This window comes from Myripristis murdjan, chromosome 17, assembly GCF_902150065.1.
Source record: "Myripristis murdjan chromosome 17, fMyrMur1.1, whole genome shotgun sequence".
Classification (NCBI taxonomy): domain Eukaryota; kingdom Metazoa; phylum Chordata; class Actinopteri; order Holocentriformes; family Holocentridae; genus Myripristis; species Myripristis murdjan.
In genome coordinates, this window is record NC_043996.1 from 21,549,362 (window position 1) to 21,575,045 (window position 25,684).

At 41.3% G+C, this 25,684-nt stretch overlaps 3 protein-coding genes across 3 annotated transcripts; 2 read left to right on the forward strand and 1 right to left on the reverse strand.

Annotated features, from left to right (window-relative positions):
- The first annotated feature begins 1,031 nt into the window (after window positions 1-1,031).
- Window positions 1,032-8,356, forward strand: efcab14 (EF-hand calcium binding domain 14). The gene is made up of 9 exons (XM_030074399.1): window positions 1,032-1,832; window positions 1,977-2,125; window positions 2,274-2,419; window positions 3,407-3,505; window positions 3,815-3,925; window positions 5,658-5,822; window positions 5,991-6,084; window positions 6,177-6,308; window positions 6,930-8,356. Exons 1-9 carry the CDS (start codon window positions 1,657-1,659, stop codon window positions 7,106-7,108), a joined length of 1,251 nt encoding a protein of 416 aa, XP_029930259.1. The 5' UTR covers window positions 1,032-1,656; the 3' UTR covers window positions 7,109-8,356.
- Window positions 8,357-8,694: 338 nt separating this feature from the next.
- znf830 (zinc finger protein 830) lies at window positions 8,695-10,048 on the reverse strand. Its single transcript, XM_030074400.1, has one exon. The coding sequence runs from the start codon at window positions 9,958-9,960 to the stop codon at window positions 8,923-8,925; it is 1,038 nt and encodes a 345-aa protein (XP_029930260.1). The 5' UTR covers window positions 9,961-10,048; the 3' UTR covers window positions 8,695-8,922.
- Window positions 10,049-13,834: 3,786 nt separating this feature from the next.
- LOC115374651 (ankyrin repeat domain-containing protein 13C-like) lies at window positions 13,835-25,601 on the forward strand. Its single transcript, XM_030073658.1, has 14 exons — window positions 13,835-13,971; window positions 14,275-14,710; window positions 14,878-14,919; window positions 15,762-15,866; window positions 18,429-18,514; window positions 18,919-18,964; window positions 19,221-19,287; window positions 19,475-19,619; window positions 19,713-19,844; window positions 21,437-21,598; window positions 21,724-21,803; window positions 21,978-22,076; window positions 23,884-23,984; window positions 24,088-25,601. Exons 2-14 carry the CDS (start codon window positions 14,329-14,331, stop codon window positions 24,216-24,218), a joined length of 1,578 nt encoding a protein of 525 aa, XP_029929518.1. The 5' UTR covers window positions 13,835-13,971; window positions 14,275-14,328; the 3' UTR covers window positions 24,219-25,601.
- The last annotated feature ends 83 nt before the right edge of the window (window positions 25,602-25,684 follow it).

Consider the following 25,684-nt stretch of genomic DNA (forward strand, 5'->3'; position numbering starts at 1 on the left):
AAGTACCGCCTTCTCTCTGCAAAATCATAGAACATACTCACATAACAATGTGCATGCAAAGCTCAACAGAATTATAATACAAACAATGCAAATGACATACATTAAAAAGGGGACAAAAACATCAATAAATATAAATTGGAAAGTTACGGCTTATTCTTGAGATGGTTTTACAGCTGGGGAGTTTTCCTATATTATAATAGGCAATTTGTCATATACACTTAGTGGCCACTTTTAGTAGGTCCACCTGCACAATCTATTACATTCCATTACACATGTTTTGCCATAAAATTTACTGTTGTGATGCCTATAATGCTCGGGTTTTCTTTCTGTCACAGTAATTGAGGTGTTCATTCAATTCTATGTTTGGCATTGAGCTCATAGTTAGTGCTGCTGATGAACTGGATTGCATTTCATTGAGAGGTGTTTCCACTATTCTGTCCCCACTGGTGTATATAAATAGGGAGGACAAAAAATTGAAAACAGCTCTCATTATAATGCAGTCCAGAACAAGACCTCTGCAAACTACAACCTCGATTATAAACATATAATTAAATATGCACATTCTCTACAATGTCAACAAAAACTGAACATTATAAACTTTGTTAAAAGGCAGAATTTATGCATTAGACTGTACAGGGGAACCTAAAAAAAAAAGTGGACACTGAGTGTTCAGTGTTTATACGAGCTTTACCAGACTTACATAAGTGGATGGGGAATTTAGCTAAAAATAAATAAATAAATAAATAAAACAAAATAAAATAAAATAAATTCAGTCTCATATGATATTACCTTCACCTGCACTGCGAGCACCTCTGTGTCTGCACAACCCGCGCGCCCAGGATGCTGCCGGTCGTCATTATCTCTCGTGCACTGCCGTCTACACTCCTCTTTGATCTCTTTTTCTGCTGTTTCTACCTACACCCCCGCTCCCTGCTAGATTCATGGTTTTGGAGCGGCGATAGTGTTGCAATGATGCAAATTCGCCACGGGGATCGTTAAAGTTTCATCTTGTCTTCGGGGCAGCGCTGAGGGGATGTGGGCTGCTCTGTCCACCAATCACCGCTCAGCTTACTTAGACGCCCTGCCAAAACAATCAGGCAGCACCGCAGCTCAGTAGCCACTCTGTACTACACATTTTCTTTCCACAGCGCAGCGGCTGATCTATTTTAACGACTTTTGACAGTGTTTATATTCTGGACGCCGCCGGGGTATGTAACTTTAAACCTCGCTGAGTCGATGTGGTGGGGCTGGAGAGTTAGCCTGCCCCTGTTAGCTAGCGTTAGCTCGGTACTGGGCCCCGGTGTCAGCGCTAAGCTAGCGGCTGCTAGCTAGCTTGCTAGCTGACGTACGTAGACTCGCGTTTCCCAGCTAATTAACATTACCCAAGGTAGATAAAGTTAACGTTAGATTGTCAGAGTTGTACAAAATGCCGGTCAGCCATTAAATCGGTTCGTATCGGGTCTGACAAGGTATAAATACAGCTGGGAAAGCTATCGCCACAGGCGCGTCAGATGTGTTTATCTGCAGGAACGTTGTGTGGCTCATAACCTAGCAATAGCGATTAGCTGCAAAGAAAAATCCACCAAACTGGACAAAACATTGGATTTAGTCGGGTTTAAATCGGGCTCGGCGGGATCGCTGACCCCCCAGAAAAAGATGAAGAAGAGGAAGGAGCTCAATGCTTTGATTGGGCTTGGGGACAATAAGAGGAAGAAGACCAAGAAGGGGTCCGGGCACCGACTCCTCCGAACCGAGCCGCCGGACTCGGAGTCCGAGTCCAGCTCGGACGACGATGAGTTCAACAACATGAGCAGCGTAGCTCCATTTGGAAAGTGAGTTATCCATCTAACGTCAGTCAATAACTCTTTGTAATGTATATGCCTACTAGGACGTCTTCTGAAAATATCTCTGATTAATAATGCATGGAGTTTTGCAGTATTGATGTCTCACGTTAACATGTTTCTTACTCTGCTCAGGAGAAGTTACACGCAGTGCTGCAATGTCTGCTACCCCCTGTTCTTGTTTATCATTCTGGCTGCCTGTGTTATGGCCTGTGCTGGACTCATATGGATGCAGATAGCACTCAAAGAAGATCTAGATTCACTAAAAGAGAAGCTGCACACAAGTAAGGCTTCCGCTCACATAGATCAATATACATATGAAGTGTTTTCATGATGGTCATAAAAAACACCGATTGGACTTTACTCATTTTTATGTTCCAGTTATGTATGCCATCCATTCATTGTTGCTCATATATTGTAATGTTATGCCAGTGGAATCCAGCCAGAAAGCCTCATCACATGAAATACCAAAACTAAGCGAGGATCTGAAAACCAAGCAGAGGGAGCTTGATGACATTGAAAGTGGGGACAAGGGCTTGAGCAAACTCTGGTCTAACCTGACTGAAATGAACAGAAAGGTAAGTTGTCATCATCATCCTGTGTTTTTGAAACTAACTTCAGATTTACAAGCATTGCAAACAAGCTGAAGGCAGATTTGTCAGAGTATCAAGACTAAAGTGTCTCAGTGTTGCGACAGCTAACCTGAACTCCCCATTAAAGTTGCAGTCCTGATTGCAGCATCATGCTCAGAGTTGTAACTCTAGCTGCTTTTACAGTGGCCAGACTCCGGTTAAGGTCTTATTCAGGTGAAACTGCACCTTTGATACACTGTGACTGAGAGTCCCTGTTGCCATAAATAATCCAGGGGAAATAAATTATGGTCCCAGCAGTAATAGTAAGTACTGCTGACTGCCATGCGCTTTGTTGACATCAAAATGTACCCATAACGCTGAGCAAGTCTGAGTTTGCACAGATGGTGAAAACCAAATGTGAAAGAAGCAAAATAATCACATGCCACAGTAAACTGTGAAATATTGGAGTAAACCAGTCATCTTAAGCATCTTTTTCAGAATTAGAGTACGAGCTTAGCCATGTAACTTTAGCAAGATATGATGTTTACCAGAGCTGCTACAAAACCAGGTCACTTGAGTAACAGGTTTGAGAGTGAATTACTCGGGGAATGTAAGTGCAGCTAGTGTCATGACTTCACTGGGTTTGTTTGCATGGTGATTCGTCAAAATTATGCTTTGTCATTTTGTAATGACAGCTTGTGCCTGTCATTGTATCTGAGAACTAAACTTGAATTTCTTATGTATTTTAATACTGGAAAGTGTTTGAATGCTTTTGTAAGGTTTGCAAACATTGTTTTAAAATACATCTTTATTCTGTGTCATGATGAGTGTGAGGAGTTACAAAAAAACATTTAATCTCCAGAATTAACAAAATTTCCCAGCTATACATCAGAATTTTTCAACATCATAATGTGAAAACACCTTACATTTTTAGATAAATTGTATGTTAGAAGTGCAACTGAATGTTTTTTGACATTTTACTTGTTTCTCTAGATCAGTTTACTGGACTCTGCAGTTAACCACCTAAAGGCCAACTTGAAATCAGCCGCGGATTTAATCAGCCTTCCCACCACAGTTGAAGAGCTCCAAAAGGTAAAATTTTGGACAAAGAAAAGAAAAGAAAAAATAATCTAATACCTAAGACTTAAGATTTAGCATTTTGCCAACTGTTAATTTAAGTTGTGCATATTGTATGCTTTTTCTACTGCCCTTACAGGAATTAACCCAATTTATAATATTTATATTAACATTAACCAATGCTGTAGAACTCAAGATTGTCCTCAGGAAGTGAATGTTATTTTTGATGAGTGATTTAAAAAAAATTGGGGCTGTTAATATTTTAGATTCAGTTAATATCAGTGGTGCTGCGTAACTGATCCCTCAGCTTGTTTTCTCTTGCAGAGTGTGGCCACAATTGGCAGCACACTAACGAGCGTGCAACACGACGTGAAGACCATGCAGGCTGCTCTTGAATGTCAGAAGAAAGATACCGAGGCTTTGAAAAAGACAATGGTAAATGCAAGACAGCAGTTCATATATAAATCTAATTGATTTATTTTAGTATTAATTTTTTTTTTTTTTTCATCTGCAGTGTTTGAGTTTCATATGATCAGTGGAGTAATAGCAGCATATGCATGGATTTCAAAGCATGTCTTGGTTTGATGACATTAAATGTGAACAGTTAAATGTCGTTCTGCAGCTTCAAAGCTTTGCATGAATCTTTGATTTATATATTTAATATTTGTACAGAGAAAATTGTATGTGCCTTTGCTTGCACTTTTATGTCGACTAACAACATTTACATCTTATCTTTTATATTGTTTGGTCTAGTTAAATACCTGTAGTGAGTGAGTAACCGAGCATCCATTTACGTCGCAGAGCTGATTTCCAACTGTGAAAATTGCCACAGGGCTCACATTAAGGCTTTACTGCAATTTGCACAAATGCAGCAACCCCCAATCTCACACTGCTACTCAGAACTATTTTATAGTCTGTATGTTGCACTACTAAAATATCAATACAGTGCTTAGGGCAGCTGTTAAATATCGTAGAAGAATCAGAAAATGTGTTCCTTCATAAAACAGAGAGTAGTGCAAGCCTCAGTTTAGGATTTAATGTTTGCGAGGCTAATGTATTTTTTATGGCGTCGAGCAAAAGTTAGCGTTCGCTTTACCTATTCTGTTTGACAGATGTCCTTTTTTATTTAGATCTCTGCCCGCTGGGCAAATAGCGCGGAAGGCCTCTTGTCCCCGCATTTACCAGTCTTGTTTGAATGTATAGAGCAGGATGTGCTCCCAGGAAAACGACCAGTGAATAAGTGAAGATCTGAATTACAGACTGAATGAATAACAGAGGTCTGGCTGCAAAGTCACTATTGCAATTATAATTTTTTTGTTGCTAATTAATGACAAATGTACTCACATTAGCCCATGATATTTTTGCTGATGAAAAGATGGTCTGCTCTGCTTCACTGTGTGACGGATGCAAACAACAAGCCCCAGTAAATTCTGCCACTGCCACATTAATCTGTTTACTTGTGCAGCCACCCGTGCACACACACACAAGCACACACACACACATGCACATTTTCAAAATTCTTGTCAAGCTCACATGTAAAGAGTCAGAGAGTTGAGAGGGTCCTGTCATGTTTTGGGTTTTCATTCATAGTATTACATGAAACAAATGCCAGTTTCTATTTTTGGGAGCTCTGATGTTGTAGCTTGCTCAGTAAAACTAGGTCAGATATCTGAGACAACTGGAGACATTTTTGCTCTACTTTATTCTTTGAGTAAAATAGGGTGTGAGATTGGAATCGGCAACAACCTCTCTGAAAGATTCTCAGTCTCATCCATTTAGTATTACCACAGAGGCAGGTGGAATCAGCATGCTTTTAAGTATATCTTACTGCGAGCTCAGGAAGTAAATCATACGGACAGCAATAAATTGGCATCTGGGATCAATACTGTTATTACTTTGGATTTTGAGTACAGTCTCGGCTTTAATTCGTGGTTATTTTCATCCATATGCAAACGATAAACCAGCAGCTGTTTCATAGTGGTTATACTTTTATCTGTATAATGAATGCCTAATATAAGGATCTTTTTGTTGATCTATCTGCCTTGTATCCCTTTTATTTGCTATTTAATCCCCTCCGTCTGTGCCTCTGTCACAAATATGTCCAGTCGCACAGAAAGCTAGACTGTTAGTGCAAGCTGTATTACATGGATTTATTTTGTTGTCATAGGACCTAACAGACTTGAGAAAAGCTGTAAACGAGGCTAACAAGACCCAGGAGCTGCACCATTCGTGGACTGATGAGCAGATCCACATTCTCCTCTCTACGGTCTCCAATCTCTCCGAGAGAATGTCCTCATTAGAGCAGCGGTCTGTCCAAGAAAAAAAGCAGAGGGTGAGAAATGGGAACCTTCACACTTGATTGTACACACAGGGTAAAGCGCTGATGCTTTGCGCCGTGCCCAGCTGAGAGGGTACAAGTCCACTTGTGATATTCAACATCTCATGCCGTCTGCTTGATGAGCACCTGCTTCTTAAAGGTTAACACTTAGACTCTTAACAGGGTGCAACCAGCCAGCAGCTCGGTGACGGAAATCCAGAGAGCGAGGCGGCCGACGAAGCTTCTACAGTCAGAGCAACACCTGAGGCTGCACACGGTACCACGCAGAATGACGCCAGTCATTAGTGATACATGCTTTTGTTGGCCTCACACCTCATGTTAATGTTTTCATGTCTTTATTTTTAACAGAGACATCGACTCCAGGGACAGACCCGCAGACGGCGAGGCGTTCGCAGTTCTTGTCTGCAAACCGCTCCAAGAGGAATGCTGCGAAAGGATGCCCAAAGACAGTGTCGCTTCCTGGTGTCAGCTCTCTGCAAGGTGCACACTACTCTTTCATTTTGAATATTGGCTTTCTTGAAATTTCCCAGCTAATATGTTCATCTTAACCTGATTTTATTTATTTATTTAATTATTTTTGCATTATTTTTTGCATGTCACCTGCTGTAATGTGTATGGAGGATGGGCTTGTTTTTGAGTAGTTTTGAGTTTTACTTAAGTCCAAGTAATCGATTGCACAATCGGCCGCCTGTAGATTGATTTCCTCACAAAATTAAAACATGGGGCAACAAATGTGAAAACACACATTTCCAGAAAAGCTTCCTCAGGTTCACCAAACCTGTCCTGTCAACAGGTGTCTTCAATAGACATAATTAACATAGTGAACCGCATTCCAATAGTATGCCGTCATGTTATGGTAAAGAAAGATGACTTCGGTACATTACACATTCAGAAAACGTGAACATGTAATAATAAATACATATTTTATGAAGAAATCAATCTACAGGCCTCCAAGTGTGTAATGAATTCCTTTTCAGCAACCTATGAATGGCTCATGCATATATTTGCATGTTTTAAGGTATGCATTCCCATTCGCAGGGAAATTATAAAATTTATTTTATTTTATTTTATTTATTTATTTATTTATTTAACCAAATGCAGATCTGGAGGACGTCTTCCAGCAGGCAGGCATCGGCCATCATTCACTTGGGGTGACTTACCAAGACTTGAGGGCCCTGTTTGGAGCTGCAGTTCCCCACGCCCGGGTCATGGAGTGCTACGACAGAGACTGGGACCAGAGGTACTCGCTGACAGAGCTGCAAGCCGCTGTGGGTTTGTGAGCGCAGCGCCGCTGACAGCACTGAACAGTATTGAAGGCCAGCAGGGTCTGGTGTTCGGAGTGCCCTACCCCCTCTCAGTGATCACTGCACTTTTGTGAACTGAATATTTATCATGCTGATTGTGGAACCGTGGCACTGGCATGCCTCATCCTCACCTCCTGCCCCATTTCAACTGAACCATAGACACACAACGCAAAAAAATTTTTTAGAAAGGATTCATTAAAAAATCACCACTTAGAAACCAAATTGCCAGTTTTCTCATTTTAGCAAATCCCTAGTTTATGAAATAAAACTGTGTGAATAATTTTGAATATTAACTGTAATACCCACGCTCGCTGTTTCCCTCACATCTTTTCTGTTTTAACCAATCCCTGTCTCGCTCCGATGTAACATTTTAATGTGTATTTAGGTTGAGTTAAAGCTGCAAGGCTGTCAGCCGATTTATGGCAAATTCCTCCGCACATCTCCATCACCGCTACATCACACTGTCATGGTCCAGCTCACCTGAACCTTACTTACAAAAACCAAGTTTAAAATTTTACAAATACTGTTTACAGATGATTACTAGAGATAGATTTTCCGTGTGGTTTTGTGTTTTAGACACTTTCCTAACTCAACTGAAATACGTTACGAAGCCTAGGTGTAAGAACTTCTTTTGTATGCTATTTTCTAAGCTTGTTCAAAAAAAACAAAAACAAAAAGCTAATGTTTCTCACACTTGATTCTGTTTTTGTGTGTGCATTTCATGCCTCATCTACTTCTTCCTCAATTAGTTGCTCTATTTTAATTTGGATTATGCATAGTAAGTCCATCTTTACATTCATCTTGTTTTTTTTTTCTTTCTTTCTTTCACAGTTTTCAAGTCTGTAAGATTTGAAGGGCTATGAACACTTTTTAAATCATTCACTTAAGAATTTTGAAGTGGTAACTTTCGATGCATATGTAGCAATAACAGAAACATCACACACACAGGTATAATGTGCTTGTTTAAGTTTGCATTAGTCGATTTAAATACCAAGTAGGAGGAAGAAGGTACACCTAGCTCACAGTGTAACAGGTAGTATGAGAAGCACTGACCATCTCTCTTTACTTGATTCATTGTAGTCCATTTTTTGTGGGCTTGAGAATGATGTATTTACTAAACACGTTTTGTTATACTCAACATTGCTGTATTCTGTAAAAAGAAAATAGTATAATTTTAATGTGGAATCACCAAATAAATGATCTTTGAAGGGGAGGGTTGTTAAATTTGCTTTCCAGTGTCTTACTCTCAACATTGTACATTTTTAAAATATATATTCTTTTGCGCTTTGCATGTTGCTTTTAATGTAACATGAACAAATATCTAATTTATCGACTTAACATATTTGACTGTTTGCGGGACAATGGTTACTTGAGCTCTAAATTTAGCAGCTTTGGACATTACTACATACATTTTTGGCTCGACATTGCGATGTTGGAGATTTTATGAATGTTTTTTTGTGAACATCAATGAATAAACATACAGTAAAAACAACAACAAAAAAAAGGTGATTTGCTGTCTGTGTGGTGTTTTAAGTCAGGAGCAGTATTCACAAACACTCAACTATGTCTTCCAGTGTTTTTACTAATTTACAAGTTTACATGAACACAGTCTGGAGCATACAAAAAAACGTCAGGAAGATTTTTTTTTTTTTTTTTAAACAAAATTGTTAACAAATGGTGGTGAAATGACACTCTTGCACACAAAGCTCTGCTTTATCAACAGTCTGACCAAAAGTTTGGATCAGTCACTGGTGGCAAATACTTGACAAATGTGTGAGCTCTGGAGAAAATTAGGCAAGTGCGCCTTTGGCCCTCCAGTCACGGGACAACAGGTCCAGCAGCAGTTCTTCATCCTCCTCTCCCTCTACACCTGCATCAGACCCCGCATGATCCTCCGTCTTCATGTGCACAGGTTTTTTCTTCACCACGTCCCGTTTATCCCTCAGTACCTCAACCCTCCTGTAGCACTCAATCTGTTCATCAATTTCGTCAATCTGACGCTCAATCCGACCCTCCTCGTCATCCTCAGCCACTATGGCCTCTGACTTGGTGTTCACCTGGCGCATCTCCTTCTGAAACTCTTCCCACTCCTTGTCCATGAGGTCTTTTGGCGCATCCACGTTGCGCACTTTGGCGTCTCTCACGGGGTCGTCAAAGAAGCCTTCCGGCAGCGCCTCGGCGGTGTTTTCCTTCTTCTCCACGCTTTTCTCCGGTGTGTCTGCTTTGTGGATGGAGCCTGAGTGGGAAATAGCTGGGGCGGCAGGGATGGAGCTGTCAAAGAAATCAGCTGGCAGCCCCGATGGCGCAGGTTCACCCACCTGAGGAGGAGCGCTTGCGGTTCCTGTTTGACCGCTTTCTTCTTCATCCTCATCCTCCTCATCATCCTCATCATACATCCCAGACAACAGACTCAAACCTCCAGATTTCTGTGCAGGATCAGCCCCCTTCTCACCCGGTTTCTCAAAGAAGTCTCCGGGCAGCCCTGACGGAGAGCGGCCCGCTCCCTGCGCCGCTTTAGCCCGTTTGACATGCACGTCCTCGGGCTCCGGCGCTTTCCTCTTCGCCGGCTGGCTCTGCGGTGTCTCTTTCGACGCCTTCAGCTCACAAACTTTATCCTTGTGTTGTTTTCCGAGAACATGAGCCTGCCACAGCAGCTCGGACTTCACCTGGACGCCGCACAGGACGCAGCTCAGGTGGCCGAGGCTGTTGTATTTGGCAAAAGGAGACTCGATGCGCTTCTTGTCCGCTGTCTGCCTCTGTTTTTCCCTCATTAATCGACGGAGTTCATCTTGATTTATCACCTTCTTCCCCTTTTTGGCGGATGCCATGCTTGAAAACAAAGTAGCCTGTTAGCTACTTGCACTTTCCTGCAAGGGAGAGGAAAACACGTCTCATGCGGATGACGTAAACGACCGCGACTTAAAAACCTTGGTGTTTGGTTTCAAAATTAAAGCTTTAATTTCTCCGCCGGCAGAAGATTTGTTCTTAACACTCTCACTAATGTTAAAAAAAAAAAAAAAAAAAAAAAACTCGCATTAACTCACTGATAAAGTTTCATGAGCACTGTGGGGCAATGAATGAAAAATCGTAATGAAAAACTACCGCATGGGGCGTTTAAGCCCTCAGTGCTGTCTTACAGGCAAGCAGGCTTGTCATAAATTAACCTAATATTCATCTGTTAATTACACAGTTCCACATCGACAAATATAAATCACATAAAACTCCAAGAAAGCAAAATACGTATTTTAAACCCCATACTGATGTCTGAAAAAGTTAATTGCTATTGAAACAAAACCTGTTTATATCCCAGGCAACACTAGTTCCTGTCAGACAGCAGCACACCATGATGTCCTGTCAATTCATGGTTGCTCCATAAGCTGTTTCTTGTTTGTGTAGATGAACCCCACCCCATTGATTGAGGTCCTCTCAATGGGGGTGATCAGATCTACCATAGTCATAAAAGATCACTGTGGTCGTCACTGTCAGGCCCAGCCACCCTGCAGGAAAACCTTATCCGGCCACTTAGAGCCTCACCATGATTGCATTCTTTTGTTTGCTACCCAAAGCCCATGTCCAAGGAGACTGAACATTAAGAGCTTTGTGGCTTAGCCCTATCTTCACCATCACAATCTGATACAATGCTGCACTTAATTGGTAATCGGTCTCAGGATCCCTTATAACCTCTCTTGTGAATCAGATCCTCATAAAGCTGAATGCCTGCACTTGCAGCAGCTGTATCCACCTCCAGCAGTAAACCTGTCTCGGTCTTAGGGGTGCTGACCCTTGCAACTTCATCTCGCTCTGCAGTACACATCCAGTGCCCATCAGAAATTACAGAGTGGTAAGGCCAAAAGGGCTCCGTTATCTGCAAACGCATATGCCACCTTACTCAGCACTCTCAGACCTCTGCTGCACCTTGATATCTGGTCTATGAATATTACATATATATAGAAAAGGGGACAAGGCACATCCTTGGTGGAATTACAACATCCAGCAGTGCTGCTCCTGCACCACAGGCTACATCAGTGAGCATGTTTATAGGCCTTTCCAAATATACAATTACATGCAAGACAGTGCTAGTGAACACAGTCTTTTTAAGAAGGTTAAAGAAGGTAATAATGATTTAATGTCTTCTTATGATCCTGAGTTTTGATTTATGGTTGCAGTTCCCTCTGCAGTAACTGGAAATAAATATCTTTCTATTGTAGGCTGAACAGTTTGATCCCTGTATAGTTAGAACACATCGTCTGGTCTGCTCTTTTAAAAATGGGAGCCAGCACCTTTGTCCACTGGTTGAAAGGCACTGTTCCCAAAATCTGTGAGATATTGAGTAAATGGTTACCCCGGCAATACCAAGTCAACCGCTGTCACACTCGCTCGGTCACCTCTGCCAAGGAGAAGAGCTCACACTCCAGATTATACAGCGACTCCTAAGCAGAGGCCATGTCTGCTGAGAGTACAGCTCCTCCAAGTGTTCCTTCCACCTTTACACACCGTCCGAAGTCAAGGTCAGTGTCTCTGCGCCCTGCTGAGAGCAACCTGCACTGTGTCCCAACCTGTCCTCCTGGGAGGCTGAATGGTTTGCCAGGACGTGGGGTGCTGCAATAGGGAGAGACTAAATATATTTACTGGATGTGCATACCTCCCCTTCTCACCTCTGATTGGCTAATAATTGCCTTTGTAGATTAGTTAGGGTTAGGGTTGGGGTTGGGTGCGTCTTCCCACAGTATGTATGACCAGTATGTCCAATTAGCATCTCCTTGCCAAGATACACTGGTATCGACACTAACTGTGATACTTTAAAAAAATAAATAGGCCTATTGATATCATGTTAATAATATGCATATGATAATATTGTGTAAATAATATTGCTAACTTTTGTACAATTATGGTTACAGACTCCACCTCCTTGCACTCATAGTTGTGAGGGTAATTCATGTAATCTGACTGATAGCTTTTATTTTATTTTATTTTTTAAATTTTCTTTAGATATTGCAATAATATTGTTATTGTTAATTCTTTTGGCCACAATAATCATGAAGTGAAAATCTGATTTTGTGACAGCTCTAGCCAGGATTTCTTTGAAGCCACCCAAAAGTCAAATAGTCTGTAGCCTCTGTAAACTTCTTATACACCCATGTTTTCTGTTTTTCCTTTTGACCTCTACGGAATCAAGCGTTGTCTTTGCCAGTGGGCTCAATAGGCCTTCAGCATTTGAGAATGGATCTTGTCCACCTTGACACCTTGCCCCTACAGAGTTTGGTACACACAGATTTCCAGCCCCCTTATTGACACCCACTGATTTCAAGCAAAATCACCATAAAGACATATTTCAACGTGGCAAAGACCCAAAACACTGCAGTGGTTTGACTCCAAAGGGTGGGAAGGGGCAGTTCGTCCACAAATGAGTATGTCACAGTGGCATCAAATTTCTTGCAAAGTGAGTCAATCCTGGCAAAAGGAACTAATTCCTGTCTCAAATGCAGATGACACATTTTGTTGACCAAAGCAAAACTGTGACTGATGATGTATTCAGATACTTTACAGAAATACAGCAGCAGGCCAGGCACCCACTGGTCACAGCTCCAGGCAGCCGTTTACATGGCAAAGGATTTGAACCGAGTCAGCTATCCTCAACCTCCTTAGGGAAACAGGAAAAGCTCTCAGAGTTGAGGGCTGAATTAATCCAAATAGTCTTGTGCAAAGTGCTCCCAGCACACCTTGACTATACATTTGGGTTTTCAGGTCAGTCCAGCAACCTCCTCAGCTGTCTGAACCCGTCCACACACACACAAACTCACACACACACACACACGAGTAACTGACAGCTTAATTCCCTCACCAGAAAATGTGGAAGTCTGAGGCTCAGACACGAGCTGCTTAACTTTTAAACATATTTACTTAGTAAGCATTGGAGTCAGCAGGTAGCTACGCAGCTGTCTCCTCTCCCAAGTATGCATGTTTAAAATTGGGTTTTGCTATACAGCATGTGGTGTTTGCAGTCTTACAAAAATTGTGCATTTCCTCAGCAGCCAAGTGATAGCCAACAACACATGTTTGGCAGTGCTTATCTAATGTTACGGATCTTTTAGATGACACCGCAAAATGCACTGATGACAGCAGTGATATGTGCTGGCTCCAATCTTATTTTTTTTCTCTCCTTTATTTGATTAAATTCTGGTCAAGTACATGAAGTATACATGTTACGTACATTTATCATTAGAAAAAGTATAGTCAGTATAAAATAAGATACATATAAATTACAAGGAACAACATATAACAAAATGTAGGTAAAAGAACGAAAAAGAAAGAGAAAGAAAGACAGTAAGAAGGAAGGAAGGAAAGAAAAAAACTTAAGGGTCTGCTAACTTATTGGAGTAAAATTGACTTTTACATTTTCAATAGCAGTCAAATATGTTTTAAAATTGGAAAATGTAAAATTAATCATTTTATGGATCTAATATTTAGCCAAAATAATAATCAAATTAATCAGATAGGCTTCATCTGCTGAAAAATTGAGATTGTTAAACATGAGTAAGACATCAGTCTTTGTTAGCATGAAATCTCTATCTAATTTTTTTGTGAAATTATTCTGTAAATTACCAAAAAAACAACTAACACATATTCAATATACTGGCAGCCACCTGTAAGACAACGTCGTGGGTTACGCGACCACGCGGGTGGTTACGTATTCTCGCGAGATTCGGCGTCTATCGCTAGCTAGCTAGTTAGTTAGCTAGCTTTTTTCTGTACCATCTGAATTTTGCCGCAAAGCAAACGGAATCGGTCCCATTTTGAAACGTAGCCTACATCCAATGAGCAAGAGCAGAGACAACGATGTAAGCGTCTGCTGTCCGTTTGTTTTCTTAGCTGGCTCGCTCCGTGTGTGTGTGTGAGTGCGTTGTATAGTCTTGTGTAGTCCTGTGTTTTCTGTTTTCAACACCGCACCCACCATATTCATTTTTTTTGTTATTGTTGGCTAACATTGGCTAGCGGCTAACATTGGCTCAAGAGTTAGCCAGCAGGTGTATATTTGATTTACCAGCTAGCGTTCAGCTAATGAGATCTTGAAGTGCTTGCTCGCTAACTTTTAAATCACACCTGCGAGGCATTCAAACATATCTGTAACACATCTTTATCAGGCTGCTCGGCGTTGTCACCAACACATATCCGGCTAGTTAGCTTGGTGGTCAGTCATGACAGGGGAGAAGATCCGCACCATGCGAAAGGACCACAACAAACCCAACAAAAATGAAGATATAATGGACACTTACGATGAGTCTTCAAACGGGACGATCCCCAACGGCACCAGCAACACTTTCAGATCAAACAAGGCTTTTCAGAAATCAATAAAACCCCTGGCGCTGCAGCAGCAACAGCTGTCCAACAACATCAATGCAAACAACCTCAACGCCAACTCGTCAGTGGGCACCATTGTCGACGACAACAACAAGAACCCAATAATTTTGACTAATGAGAACCTGGAGTTCCCCGTGCATGAGTGCGTGTTCAAGGGCGACGTGCGGCGGCTGTCCTCTCTCATCAGGACCCACAGCATCTCTCAGAAGGATGTGCACGGTGAGAGGACAGCTGTCTCCTTTCTTGCCCCAGTTGTGTAGTGTATTTGGTAGCTCTGACCCCATTCACTAATGCATTTTATTGCTGTTATTTGCTTGTATTCAGGACATAACCCTTCTCTCTCTCTCCCTCTCTTTTCCTCTGTCTCTTGGTTGCTCTCTTTTCAGGAAACACACCTCTTCACCTAGCTGTGATGCTGGGCCACAAAGGTAAAGTTTGAACATTATGTCCAGTGCAATGTTTTGAACTTGTTGGAGGCGGCCTGTTAATGTCCAGTCTGTAAGCTTGTGGTATTTATTTATTTATTCATTCACTGTCGAAGCCGTTGAGCAGATTGGCTTCTCTGATGTTTAATTTACAAATCTCTGTTTGAGCTCTGGAAATTACTCGACATATTCTGTGCTGCGTGGCCTTGCGTCTCGGAGTGGGTTTGGCATCCGTGCAAGCCTCACAGTTTTACCCGTCTGCAAATCCCCGCCTCTCCTCCTTCTTGAGGTCAAAGCCTCCACGCCTCTGCCTCACTCAGTGCGTCCTATCTGACCTCTGCAGTGTTGATATTCTGCAAGAAAGATGCCAGAGGAAACCCACAGGTTCCTCTGATTGCTCTGAATGAGATGTATGCCGTTTATGAGGCATTATTTTGTGACGATAAGTAGTTTAGTAAAACATTGACATCTTCTAGTCCGATTCTTCTCCACTGAGTTATTTCCACTTTAAAAATGTTTTGGCCATTTGGTCAAAACAGCAACTACAGTGAAATGTGTGGTGGGTTCAGGTATAATACGCCATAAATTAGTTGCATTTTAGCAGACAGTCCTTTTACACCAGGTGGGGGGTATTGGACTAGTAACAGAAAATGTGCACTAGACAATACACATTTTTTAAATATACCTAGCTGTCAGTGGGGGAAAAAACAGCCCAACAATTCAAAATGTAAGAAATAATTAAAACCAATGGACTTGCAAGTGCCAACCTAGAAACTTCCCGGAATGATTATACTCACTGAAGTTGAAGCCTGTCTTGAGTGTGTGTGTGTGGTTTGTTGTTTCAGAATGTGCCCTCCTGCTTCTGGCCCATAATGCACCTGTAAAGATAAAGAATGCGCAAGGCTGGAGTCCTCTAGCAGAAGCCATCAGCTATGGTGACAGGCAAATGAGTGAGTAACATTTCTCTCTCAAATTGCGCAGCGTTGAATAGCTGTCTCTTGGGTATCACTAATGCTTGTCTTTTTTTTTTTTTTTTATTAATCAGTGTTGGTATTTCATGACTGGTTATGTTACAACTTGGGCACATAAACAGGGTCATTTCTTATTGCAGTTTTATTTCATCTCATGTTGCCCCCTGCCACCCCTTCAAATTTAGTTCAAGGTTTTCCAACTTGATTTTCCACTTGAGGGTTTTGCTGTTGCTCATTAAGTGTTCGACCTGCTTGACTTGCATTTCGTGCTGCAGCCTGAAAGCACAGTGAACCCTATAATGATAAAGTAAAAATCTCCTTTTAGAGTTTATTTTCATATTTATAAATGAAATAGAGATAGCTTCTTTGAAAGAGAGTTCAATTTTATATATCTAATATATATTTATATACACACACACACACACACACACACACACACACACACACACACAAATGCATAAGCTTGGCACCTCTGTTTTTTTTATGGATTTTGTCCCAGTCTTTCTGTCATTGACGCTGTCTCCAGTAGGACCTCTTTACATTTTAACATATGCATTCATGTTTGAATCATTGAAGCGGCCGCAGATTGGTCATTGAATTGTGGAGTCATCTCAAGGACATGCAGATTAATTTTGTCACTTCAAGAGCGTTGGCTATTTACTGATTTAAAACATTCCAGCTTTTCATTTTTAATTAATTTTTTATTACAAAAAAACCCACTTTGATTTTATGAGTTATTTCATGCAGATCAGTGACATAAATCCTAATTTGACCAATTTTGAATTCAGTTTGTAACGCCACAACGTATTAAATTGTCATGGTGGATAAATACTTGAAACGGGCGCAGTAAATTCAGTCATGCCCTGCCCTTGATTGTTTGAACTTGTTACGAGTCATTTTCTCATTGAAAGCCTGTCTGAGATCGCTCTCTGATGGTCGGTCCAGCTAAAAAGCTAAAGGTGGGGATTTTCTCTGAGCACTCGTCGTCCAGATGGGCTGGAACGGAGCCTGAACGGTGGCTTAGTGTTAGGAAGCCCAGAGCTTACCACTGGGTCTCTACCCTGCTTAATGATGCTACTGCTTTTAGATCTGACAGCCGATGAAATGAGTCGAATGACATGTGAAAGGCACCAGCTGCTGGCTGAGGGCTGAATTCATTATTGTGTGTTTTATTTTTAGATGGGATGTGCAGTGTAGATTTTGTCTAGTTGACTAATTGCGGCTTTCATTCTCTTTTCCTGGACTAGATACCTTCAGTCGTTTGCTCTTTTGATAGTGAGAGATAAAGGTCAGCGTTTAGGCAGGCAGAAGTTTTTGCGACTGAGCCGACTAATTGTTGTCACTTTTATTCTCACTTAGGTAATTGTGTGAATACCTGTCATTGTCCTCTTACAGTTGCTATGATTTATTCTGGGACATCTGTTAGGTAAAGAAATGATCGCGAGCCTTGTTAGTATGCATTTCCACTCTCCACGCCTGCTGTGACAGGCAGGCTGCCTTGGGACTGGGACCATGAGTTTAGCTGTGGGAAGGTCACACGGTGAGGGGTGATGGGGAAGCAGGGTGGCAAAGAGGAGCGCGGCCACATCCACACTGTCAGCAAGGACACCCAAAGACAAGTCAAAACACCAATGACATACTGGATTTGGTTGTTTGGATGGCTGTCATGCAGCACCCAGCTGGAGGCTAAGCTGTCAGTTAGTGAGATGGCCTCATTGGCACATAGGGAACGATGCATACTTTATATAAAATGCGTGGTTTTCAGCTTATTTGCAGGATAGTGCAGATTGTTGTCAGTGTCGTCATCATTCATCACTCTCCTTTTGCTCCTGCTCGACAGCAGCTCTCACACCGGTTGTCCATATGCAGTGTGCAGTGCTGAGCCGCCTCTGCAGCGACTGCACTGTCAGCACTTCTCTCAGTCCCTTCCACTCTCAGCACAATATATCCCTCAGTGGTCCTTCCCTTTCAGTTGTTATTCAGTGTGATGATCTCATAACTGTCCATCCAGTATCATCAAGTGATTACTCATTACTCTTGGGTCATTTTGTGGCAGAGCTGCACGGGACGAAGGATTGCATAAACTGGTGAATGTAAAATGAAGGCTTCCTTGTGTACAGATAATAGTTTTAGCAGAGTGGCATGGATAAACACTGACAGGGCTGGGTAATGGCAAGGACCGGACGATACATTGGTCACAAATAGATTGTTATACTCACAGAATTGACTGACAGAGCTTAAAATACAGCATATTACGTAACTCCTGGTTAGACTAATAAAATATGCAGACTCAAAACTGTTTCATTCAGAATTCCCATTCCGGTTTATTAAAACCCAACCAGCACAGCGCACTGTGTTGTAGATGTCAAAACACCATGTGAAAATGAAGGGTACCTACATATCGATGCAGTAATATAGAGAATCCATTGCAGAAGTGCAAAAATGATCAACAATATCAGGATATTGTTGATCATTTTTTTTGTAATTGTGATTTTAAGTATTACACGAGTTGAGTTGTTTCCGCTCTTCTCATTTCCCCAGTCACAGCAATACTGCGGAAGTTAAAGCAGCAGTCCAGAGAGAGTGTGGCGGACAAGAGACCCAAACTGCTCAAGGCTCTCAGGGAGGTGAGGATCTCTCCGACTTCCATGGATGCTACCGCAGTGCCGCTCCAGGCTTTAGTCCTCACCTTTTTATGCATAGCTGCTTGGATCCTCCAACTGAACTTTGTGTCCTCTGTATAATATCCCCTCAGGCTTTGATTTGCATAAATGACTATCACCCACTGTATGTACTAATGACACTACTGTAAGTTGGGAGGAACATGTAAATTTGTTCTTCTTTATGCAGATTAGCAAATACGATAAGACTAACAAATAGCATGTTTTGAAAGCCTCGTTCAGTGCAATGGCTTTGGCCCATCATGTTCCAGTAGTAGTTGTAGTAGAAGTCGTAGTAATGATGATAATAGTAATAATCAACAATAACAGTCAAATCCTTTATTTAGAACCACTTGTATTTTTCTTCATAGCTTGGTGACTTTTATCTGGAGCTTCACTGGGATTTTCAGAGCTGGGGTGAGTTTTGGTTTTTCACATAAATACAACAAAATGTCTACATGTGCTTTTCTCACATCTTACCACAATATTTTGGCAGCTCATAACTGCTCATCTGAAGTCATTTTGCGAAGTCCTTCATAGTTGCTTCATGGGCCTGCTGTTGCCTTGCTTAAGAGTTTTTATTGTCAGTGCAAAACGTCTCACATACAGGATGTCGTTCTCGTGTTTTTGTCAGTCACAGTTGAATTTATTCAGGCTGTCTTCTGTGTCGTAGTGCCTTTGTTGTCACGGATGCTGCCATCTGATGCTTGTAAGATCTACAAGCAGGGAATCAATATCAGGTAAAGCTTTAAATTTTGTCGAAGGCAGCTGTTCTCCTGCACAGACTGTACTTGTTCAGAGAAGCCGTCTGTTTACCCAGTGATTAATTCAGCAGTTGTTCTTTTCTCCGGGACAAGTGTAGAGATTGCTTTGAGATATAAGCAGTAAACATCAGTATCTTAATCTTCCCTCTCTCTCTTGATTCAGACTCGACACCACTCTGATAGACTTCACCGACATGAAGTGTCAGCGCGGAGATCTTAGCTTCATTTTCAGTGGAGATGCTACACCCTCCCAGTCTTTTGTGGTCCTGGATAATGAGGCCAAAGTGTACCAAAGAATACACCACGAGGTGCGGGAGCGGTATCTCTCTATCTCCTCATTACGTTGTGTTATCTGTCATTAAGTATTATGTAAAATAGTAGCACCTGTTTTTGTCTCAAAGGAGTCCGAGATGGAGACTGAAGAAGAGGTGGATATCCTGATGAGCAGTGACGTCTACTCCGCCACGCTGTCCACCAAGTCCATCACTTTCTCCCGCAGTCAGATCGGCTGGCTCTTCAGAGAGGACAAAACTGTAAGCTCTGCAGGATAATAACATTGAACAGAAAAGATGCACACTCACTATACACTACTCACAAAAAGTTAGGGATATTTGGCTTTCGGGTGAATCCTTCGGGTGAAGGATGAACCTAAAATGCATTATAACCTTTACAGGTGAACTTAATGTGACCTTCTGTAAACTTTTGAATGCACATGTCCAACTGTTCAATGTTTCAGTACTTTTTGCACAAGTTGCTGTTCTCTAACAAGGAGTTTAACGGCAAAATTCACATCAGGTGTTTGATGCTCCAGCTCATCGAGGTCGTATCATTAGGGAACGGCTGCTGGAGACTGGGGTACCTCAAATGGAGTGGCCTGCACTTTCTCAGACCTGAATCCCATAGAAAACCTATGGGATCAGCTGAGTCGCCATGTAGAGGCTCAGAGCTCTGAACACCAGAACCTCAATGTCCTGAGGGCCGCCCTTCAAGAAGAGTGGGATGCCATGCCTCAGCAGACAATAAGTCGACTTGTGAACAGCATGAGACGTCGTTGTCAAGCTGTAATTGATGCTCAAGGGCACATGACAAGTTATTGACACTGACATTTTTTGTTGTGGTATATCCATCACTGTTGTTGGCTTTTGTTTCAAGAAATTATTTGAGATGAGGAAATCACCAGTGTATGCTTCTACTTAAATGCCCTACTTTCATGATATAATATCACTGTAGTGTGAACATTTTACATTTTCCATAAATTTCACCCAAAAGCCAAATATCCCTAACTTTTTGTGAGTAGTGTATATAGTGCCACAAAAACCTTTATTGAAACTTAACAGTTATGCTTTCTAACCCATTTCAAACAGTTCAACAATAATAAACAAGAGTAGTAATAATACTTGGTGTCTGTATAGCCTTTGTCTAAAAACAAAGTTTAAAATGTGTTTTACCAAAAAAGGCCAAAAAACAAGGAAACGTGACATATATATATAAAATAGAGTTTCAAAACAAGGGAAATATGTAAACAAATAATTTGTGATTAAGTTTAAAAGATGGTTGTAAATGAGCCGGTTAAAGCTCCTTAAGCTGTCATTACTGCCTTTCCATATCAGTCAAAACTGCACTGATATTTGTACAGCAGCCAAACACAACAAGCCCCTGCAGATGCTTCTCAGCTTTGTCCCAAACAGCTGAAGCGAATGCAGCCTTGTTGTTCAGAATCACAGAAAGGGCTTCATTTATCCGTCACATTTCTCTGGACAGCTTGTGCAGCATAATTCAAGTATTCTGTAGCCAAACGATTACTCCAAGTACACAAGCCCTAAATTTACCTCATTGTGTTGCTGTGTTCAGGGGTATGAACTTCAGTGGGAATTAAGCTGATGAGGGTGAGAGTGTAATGAGTTTTTTATTCCTCCTAGTTTTTAACTGAAACTGCACAAGGATATCAGGCTTCAGTCTATAGTAAATCTAGTGAGTACACTTAGCTGCACTTTAAAGGACCATATCACTATTTTTGCAGCTTTGCATTTTTGACACTAGGTATAATCTCGTTTTGAACAAGCTGCTGCTCTAAGTCAGATGGCATGAGCGAGATTAACCCAGCGTCTCCCTGTTTTCTCTCCAGGAGCGGGTCGGGAACTTCCTGGCTGACTTCTATGCAGTGAACGGTCTGGTGCTGGAGTCCCGGAAGCGGCGGGAGCACCTCAGTGAAGAGGACATCTTGAGGAACAAAGCCATCATGGAGAGCTTGAGTAAAGGAGGCAGTATCAGCGAGCAGAATTTTGAGGTGAGACGGAGGATCGGGAGAAATAATGAGGAGGAGAATTCGGTGTTTTGTGGTGAATATTTAATGATGCTGAGGTAATGATGGTGATGTAATGACAGATTGTTTTTTGTTTTTTTGGTCTCCAGCCTGTAAGGAGGCAGTCCCTCACAGCCCCAGCCCCCAACACCATTTCCTGGGAAGAATACATCAATGCAGAGCATGGAAAGTAAGCATCTTGTGTGTTATACAATTTCATCAGTCTTGGACATAATTAGAAGTGTATTGAGGGTGGTTATGAGAAATGCTGCATAAGTGCTGAGTCCTAAATCCATGAGAACCACCGAGGATTATGAAAAGTGATGTCTTTGTGTGTTTGTCTGCCTTTTCTTTCCACCTTCAGGCCACCTCATCTTGGAAGAGAGCTTGTGTGCAAGGAAAGCAAGAAGAACTTCAAAGCTACTGTAGCCATGAGCCAGGATTTCCCTCTAGGCATCGAGTCGTAAGTACATCCGCTCTTCCCTCAGATCTACTCACAAAGCTCTCTGCACACACTGATCTCGGCTGAAGTTTGGATACACTTGGGATCTTGGAAAAGCAGTGATGCAGAGATGAAATGATTCAAATTGGGTAATTGGGCTAGGTGAACACAATAAGGCTGCGCTAATTTCACATTGCAGCCGCAGACTCGGTCATGAAAAGATCAGCTGCTTTGCCACATGACAGCAAAGTTGCAGTGTTTTGCATGCATGAACATCTCGTGTACACCCCCCACATGTCGGCTGTACTTCTGTTGGAAGCTTGCGCCAAAGCTGCACAAGCGGTCTGTTTGTGAGGTGACGGAAATGGAAATGTATTGAACACATATGAATGGACAAAGTGTAAATCACAGTCCTACTTGAAGTTTAACAAAACTTTAACAGACTTTATTTCGTGCTGCCCTGGCTAGTACTTTTTTTTTTTTTTTTTTTTTTTCTCATGGTGGCTTTATCTTAGTGTCGTGCACTATAGTTGCCCAGTCAGCTCACATTCATAGATCACATTGTGATTTGTGTATACAAACACATACCTCTATCATGTACATTTGTTGACAGATAATGCGTCTTAGAAATATGTGGGAAAGGTATAACAGAGTGTTTTCCCCTCATCTATAATGCTGTTACACTGCAACTCTCCATGACATCCGCTAACCTCATCAACAGTTTGAACATTTCTCTCTGTATTCCTGTAAACACATCGTGATAAAGCGATGGAGAAGTTCAAGGACAATCATCTGTTGTCCAAGATAAGAGCATCTCTCAGCGCACAGGAGAGGAGCTGTGATTGATGGGAGCTTATGACGTATTTCTTGAAGAGATGAGTTTTTATCTTATGATGGAAGACGCACTCTAAAAAATATTCGTGTTACATAGCTTATTTGGTGTCTGTCCTTATCAGTGAGCCTGAATGGACGTGGCAATAAAAGCCTTCCCTTCTATTATGACTGATGTCTTATTATTGATTTTTGCTTTTTTACTTATTTAGTGAGTACTTTATGACACAAAGACCTATGCCATATATTTTTTTTAAATGCTAAGAAGTTTAACTGTCGTTAACTGTAGCAAATGTAGTTAAATTGTTCTTTTTAGCAGATTTAGAGTCTTTAGGTGGAGTTAGCCATTCTAGAGAAAGATTGTTGATATTTGAAATCAGCTGCCAGGTTTGCTGCCCCTCTCATTCACATTGCCTCCCCCCAATCCCCCCTGTGCCGTGCACGAGCACAAACTGTTGCTGATTGTCTGAAATTGTGTTGTGTGGCCTGGTCCGAGCCTCTTTTTTTGTTTCCTACTTACAGAGCCAGGGTTGTGTGCGAACACCAGATTATCATTATTACTATCATTATTACCACATTAATAGCTGCGAGATTTTCAGTCCTAATCCTTAGGAACCGAGAAACCTACTAGTTTATAGTCTAGCTGTCTAACAAGAGACTATTTTACACCTGGAAAGAAAGCTGAATCCAGTTTCATTCTGTTATGATAGAAAACCAGCGTTACTTTTGGTCCAGAGGACAAGGAGTGAAAAACACTGTCATGACCCGTGTGTGTGTGTGTGTGTGTGTGTGTGTGTGTGTGTGTGTGTGTGTGTGTGTGTGTGTGTGTGTGTGTGTGTGTGTCATGATGCATTTCTGAAGAGCTCAAGAGCTCATATTGCAGCTGGAGCTATTTTTGGTTCTTGTTGTGGAGCTTTTGTACTTTAACTTGGATGTAAGTAAAGGATGTTTGTCAAAGGGAATAACTGACACTCATTATTATTTCCTCTGCTTCCAGGTTACTAAATGTTTTGGAGGTCATCGCTCCTTTCAAACACTTCAACAAACTCAGAGAATTTGTTCAAATGAAGCTTCCACCTGGCTTTCCAGTTAAACTCGGTATGTGCAGGATGTGGACAAACAGTTGTGCCGCTTGTGAGCATGCTTGAAGAAAACATTCGCCAACTAATAGCTGTTTTCTCCTTTGTTTTCTCCTCCTCAGACATCCCAGTCTTCCCCACTATCACAGCAACTGTCACATTTCAGGAATTCCGCTACGACGAATTCGAAGAGTCAATTTTCTCCATACCAGCCGAATACAAAGAAGATCCCAGCCGCTTCCCTGACCTCTGACCTAGCTAGCATATTGTAAACGCTTTGAAGTCCCAGCTGCATAGAACTGACAGAGATTTACTCTGTGTGAGGAAACGACCAGCTAATAAGTTTAAAAAAAAAAAGAAAGAAAGAAAGAAAAAGGAATCCAGTGTTGTTTTAACTCTATATATGTGGTCTGCTAAAAAGGGAACTGATCTCCTGACCAGTCGTTCATTTTGTAGATGATACAAAGCAAATCAATGCAAACAAATGTTACAGCGCACCGCAACCATATTTTATGAAATAATTATATCTTTGCTTGCTGTTCAGGAGCTGAACAGCTCATCCACCGCTTCGTGAAGCTGTCTTCTCCTGGGAAAGTTGTCAGAGAGGTTGCAGCTCGGACTCTTTTTTTGTTTTTTGTTTGTTTGTTTGTTTGTTTGTTTTGTTTTATCAACTACATCTAGTCAACCCCTTGCTCTCTGAGGACTGACCAGTGTTTTTTCTCATTGCACCACAGTTCTCTCCAAACTGCACTGACACGTCATTTGTAAATAATTCACTATAACTGACAAAATAAGAAATGTCTGAAATATAGTTATATCATGGAACTGAACTCAATATTCATGTCTAAATGATGTACAATATACACTCAAAGGAGTAACACTGTGTAGCAATACATTTCCAGTACTTAAGAATGTTTTTTAACCAGCTGGGAGAAAGTTTGGCCTAAAACTACATTCTTACAGTTCGATAACCAAGCCTTTTTCCAGTACAGGATGTAGAGTCCTGTATTTTCAGGTTAGCTCACATTACCTCCTGGCTGTCTCCCATTTGTGTGTCATGACGGTATGAATTATGTGTTGTGTGTGAGCGAGTAATTGTACTGTATCAAGGGTTGTTTGTATGTTTGTGTGTGAAAGAGAGAGTGTAAACCCAGACGGGGTATCAGGAAAAATGTTCTACTTTAATACTGCACTGATATTAAGTATATTTAACGCATGCTATAGCTATATTGGCCAGTTGGGTCATCTATATATCTATACCCAAAACATGTTATATATCTGCAGACATCTTGCTATCTACACTGCAAAGGAAAAGAAACTGAAAATTGTAACGCTAACATTTTCAAATACTTTTTACTGCTTTCAAGATCTCTCCTCAACAGTAGTCTGTATATTGTTTCTCATTTTACAGTTTGTTTTTCCTTTTTTTCTCTCTCTCTTTTGAACCGAGGAGTAATTAAGCTGTGAAGTTGATATCGCAGGATATCTCAAAACTGTCAAGATGGGAAATAATTTGACCTCTTGAGATGTATCATGATGGGAAATAATTTGACCCCTTGAGAGTCTCTGGCTTCAGCTACTATGTATTGCAAGTTTACCTACTTGACATCCCTTTAAATAAAGCACCAGCACCATGTTTCAACTGTTTCTGTTCAAGTACAGTAATAATAATAAAAAAAAACAACTTAATAAGGCTTCCACATACTTGAGGTGGTATTC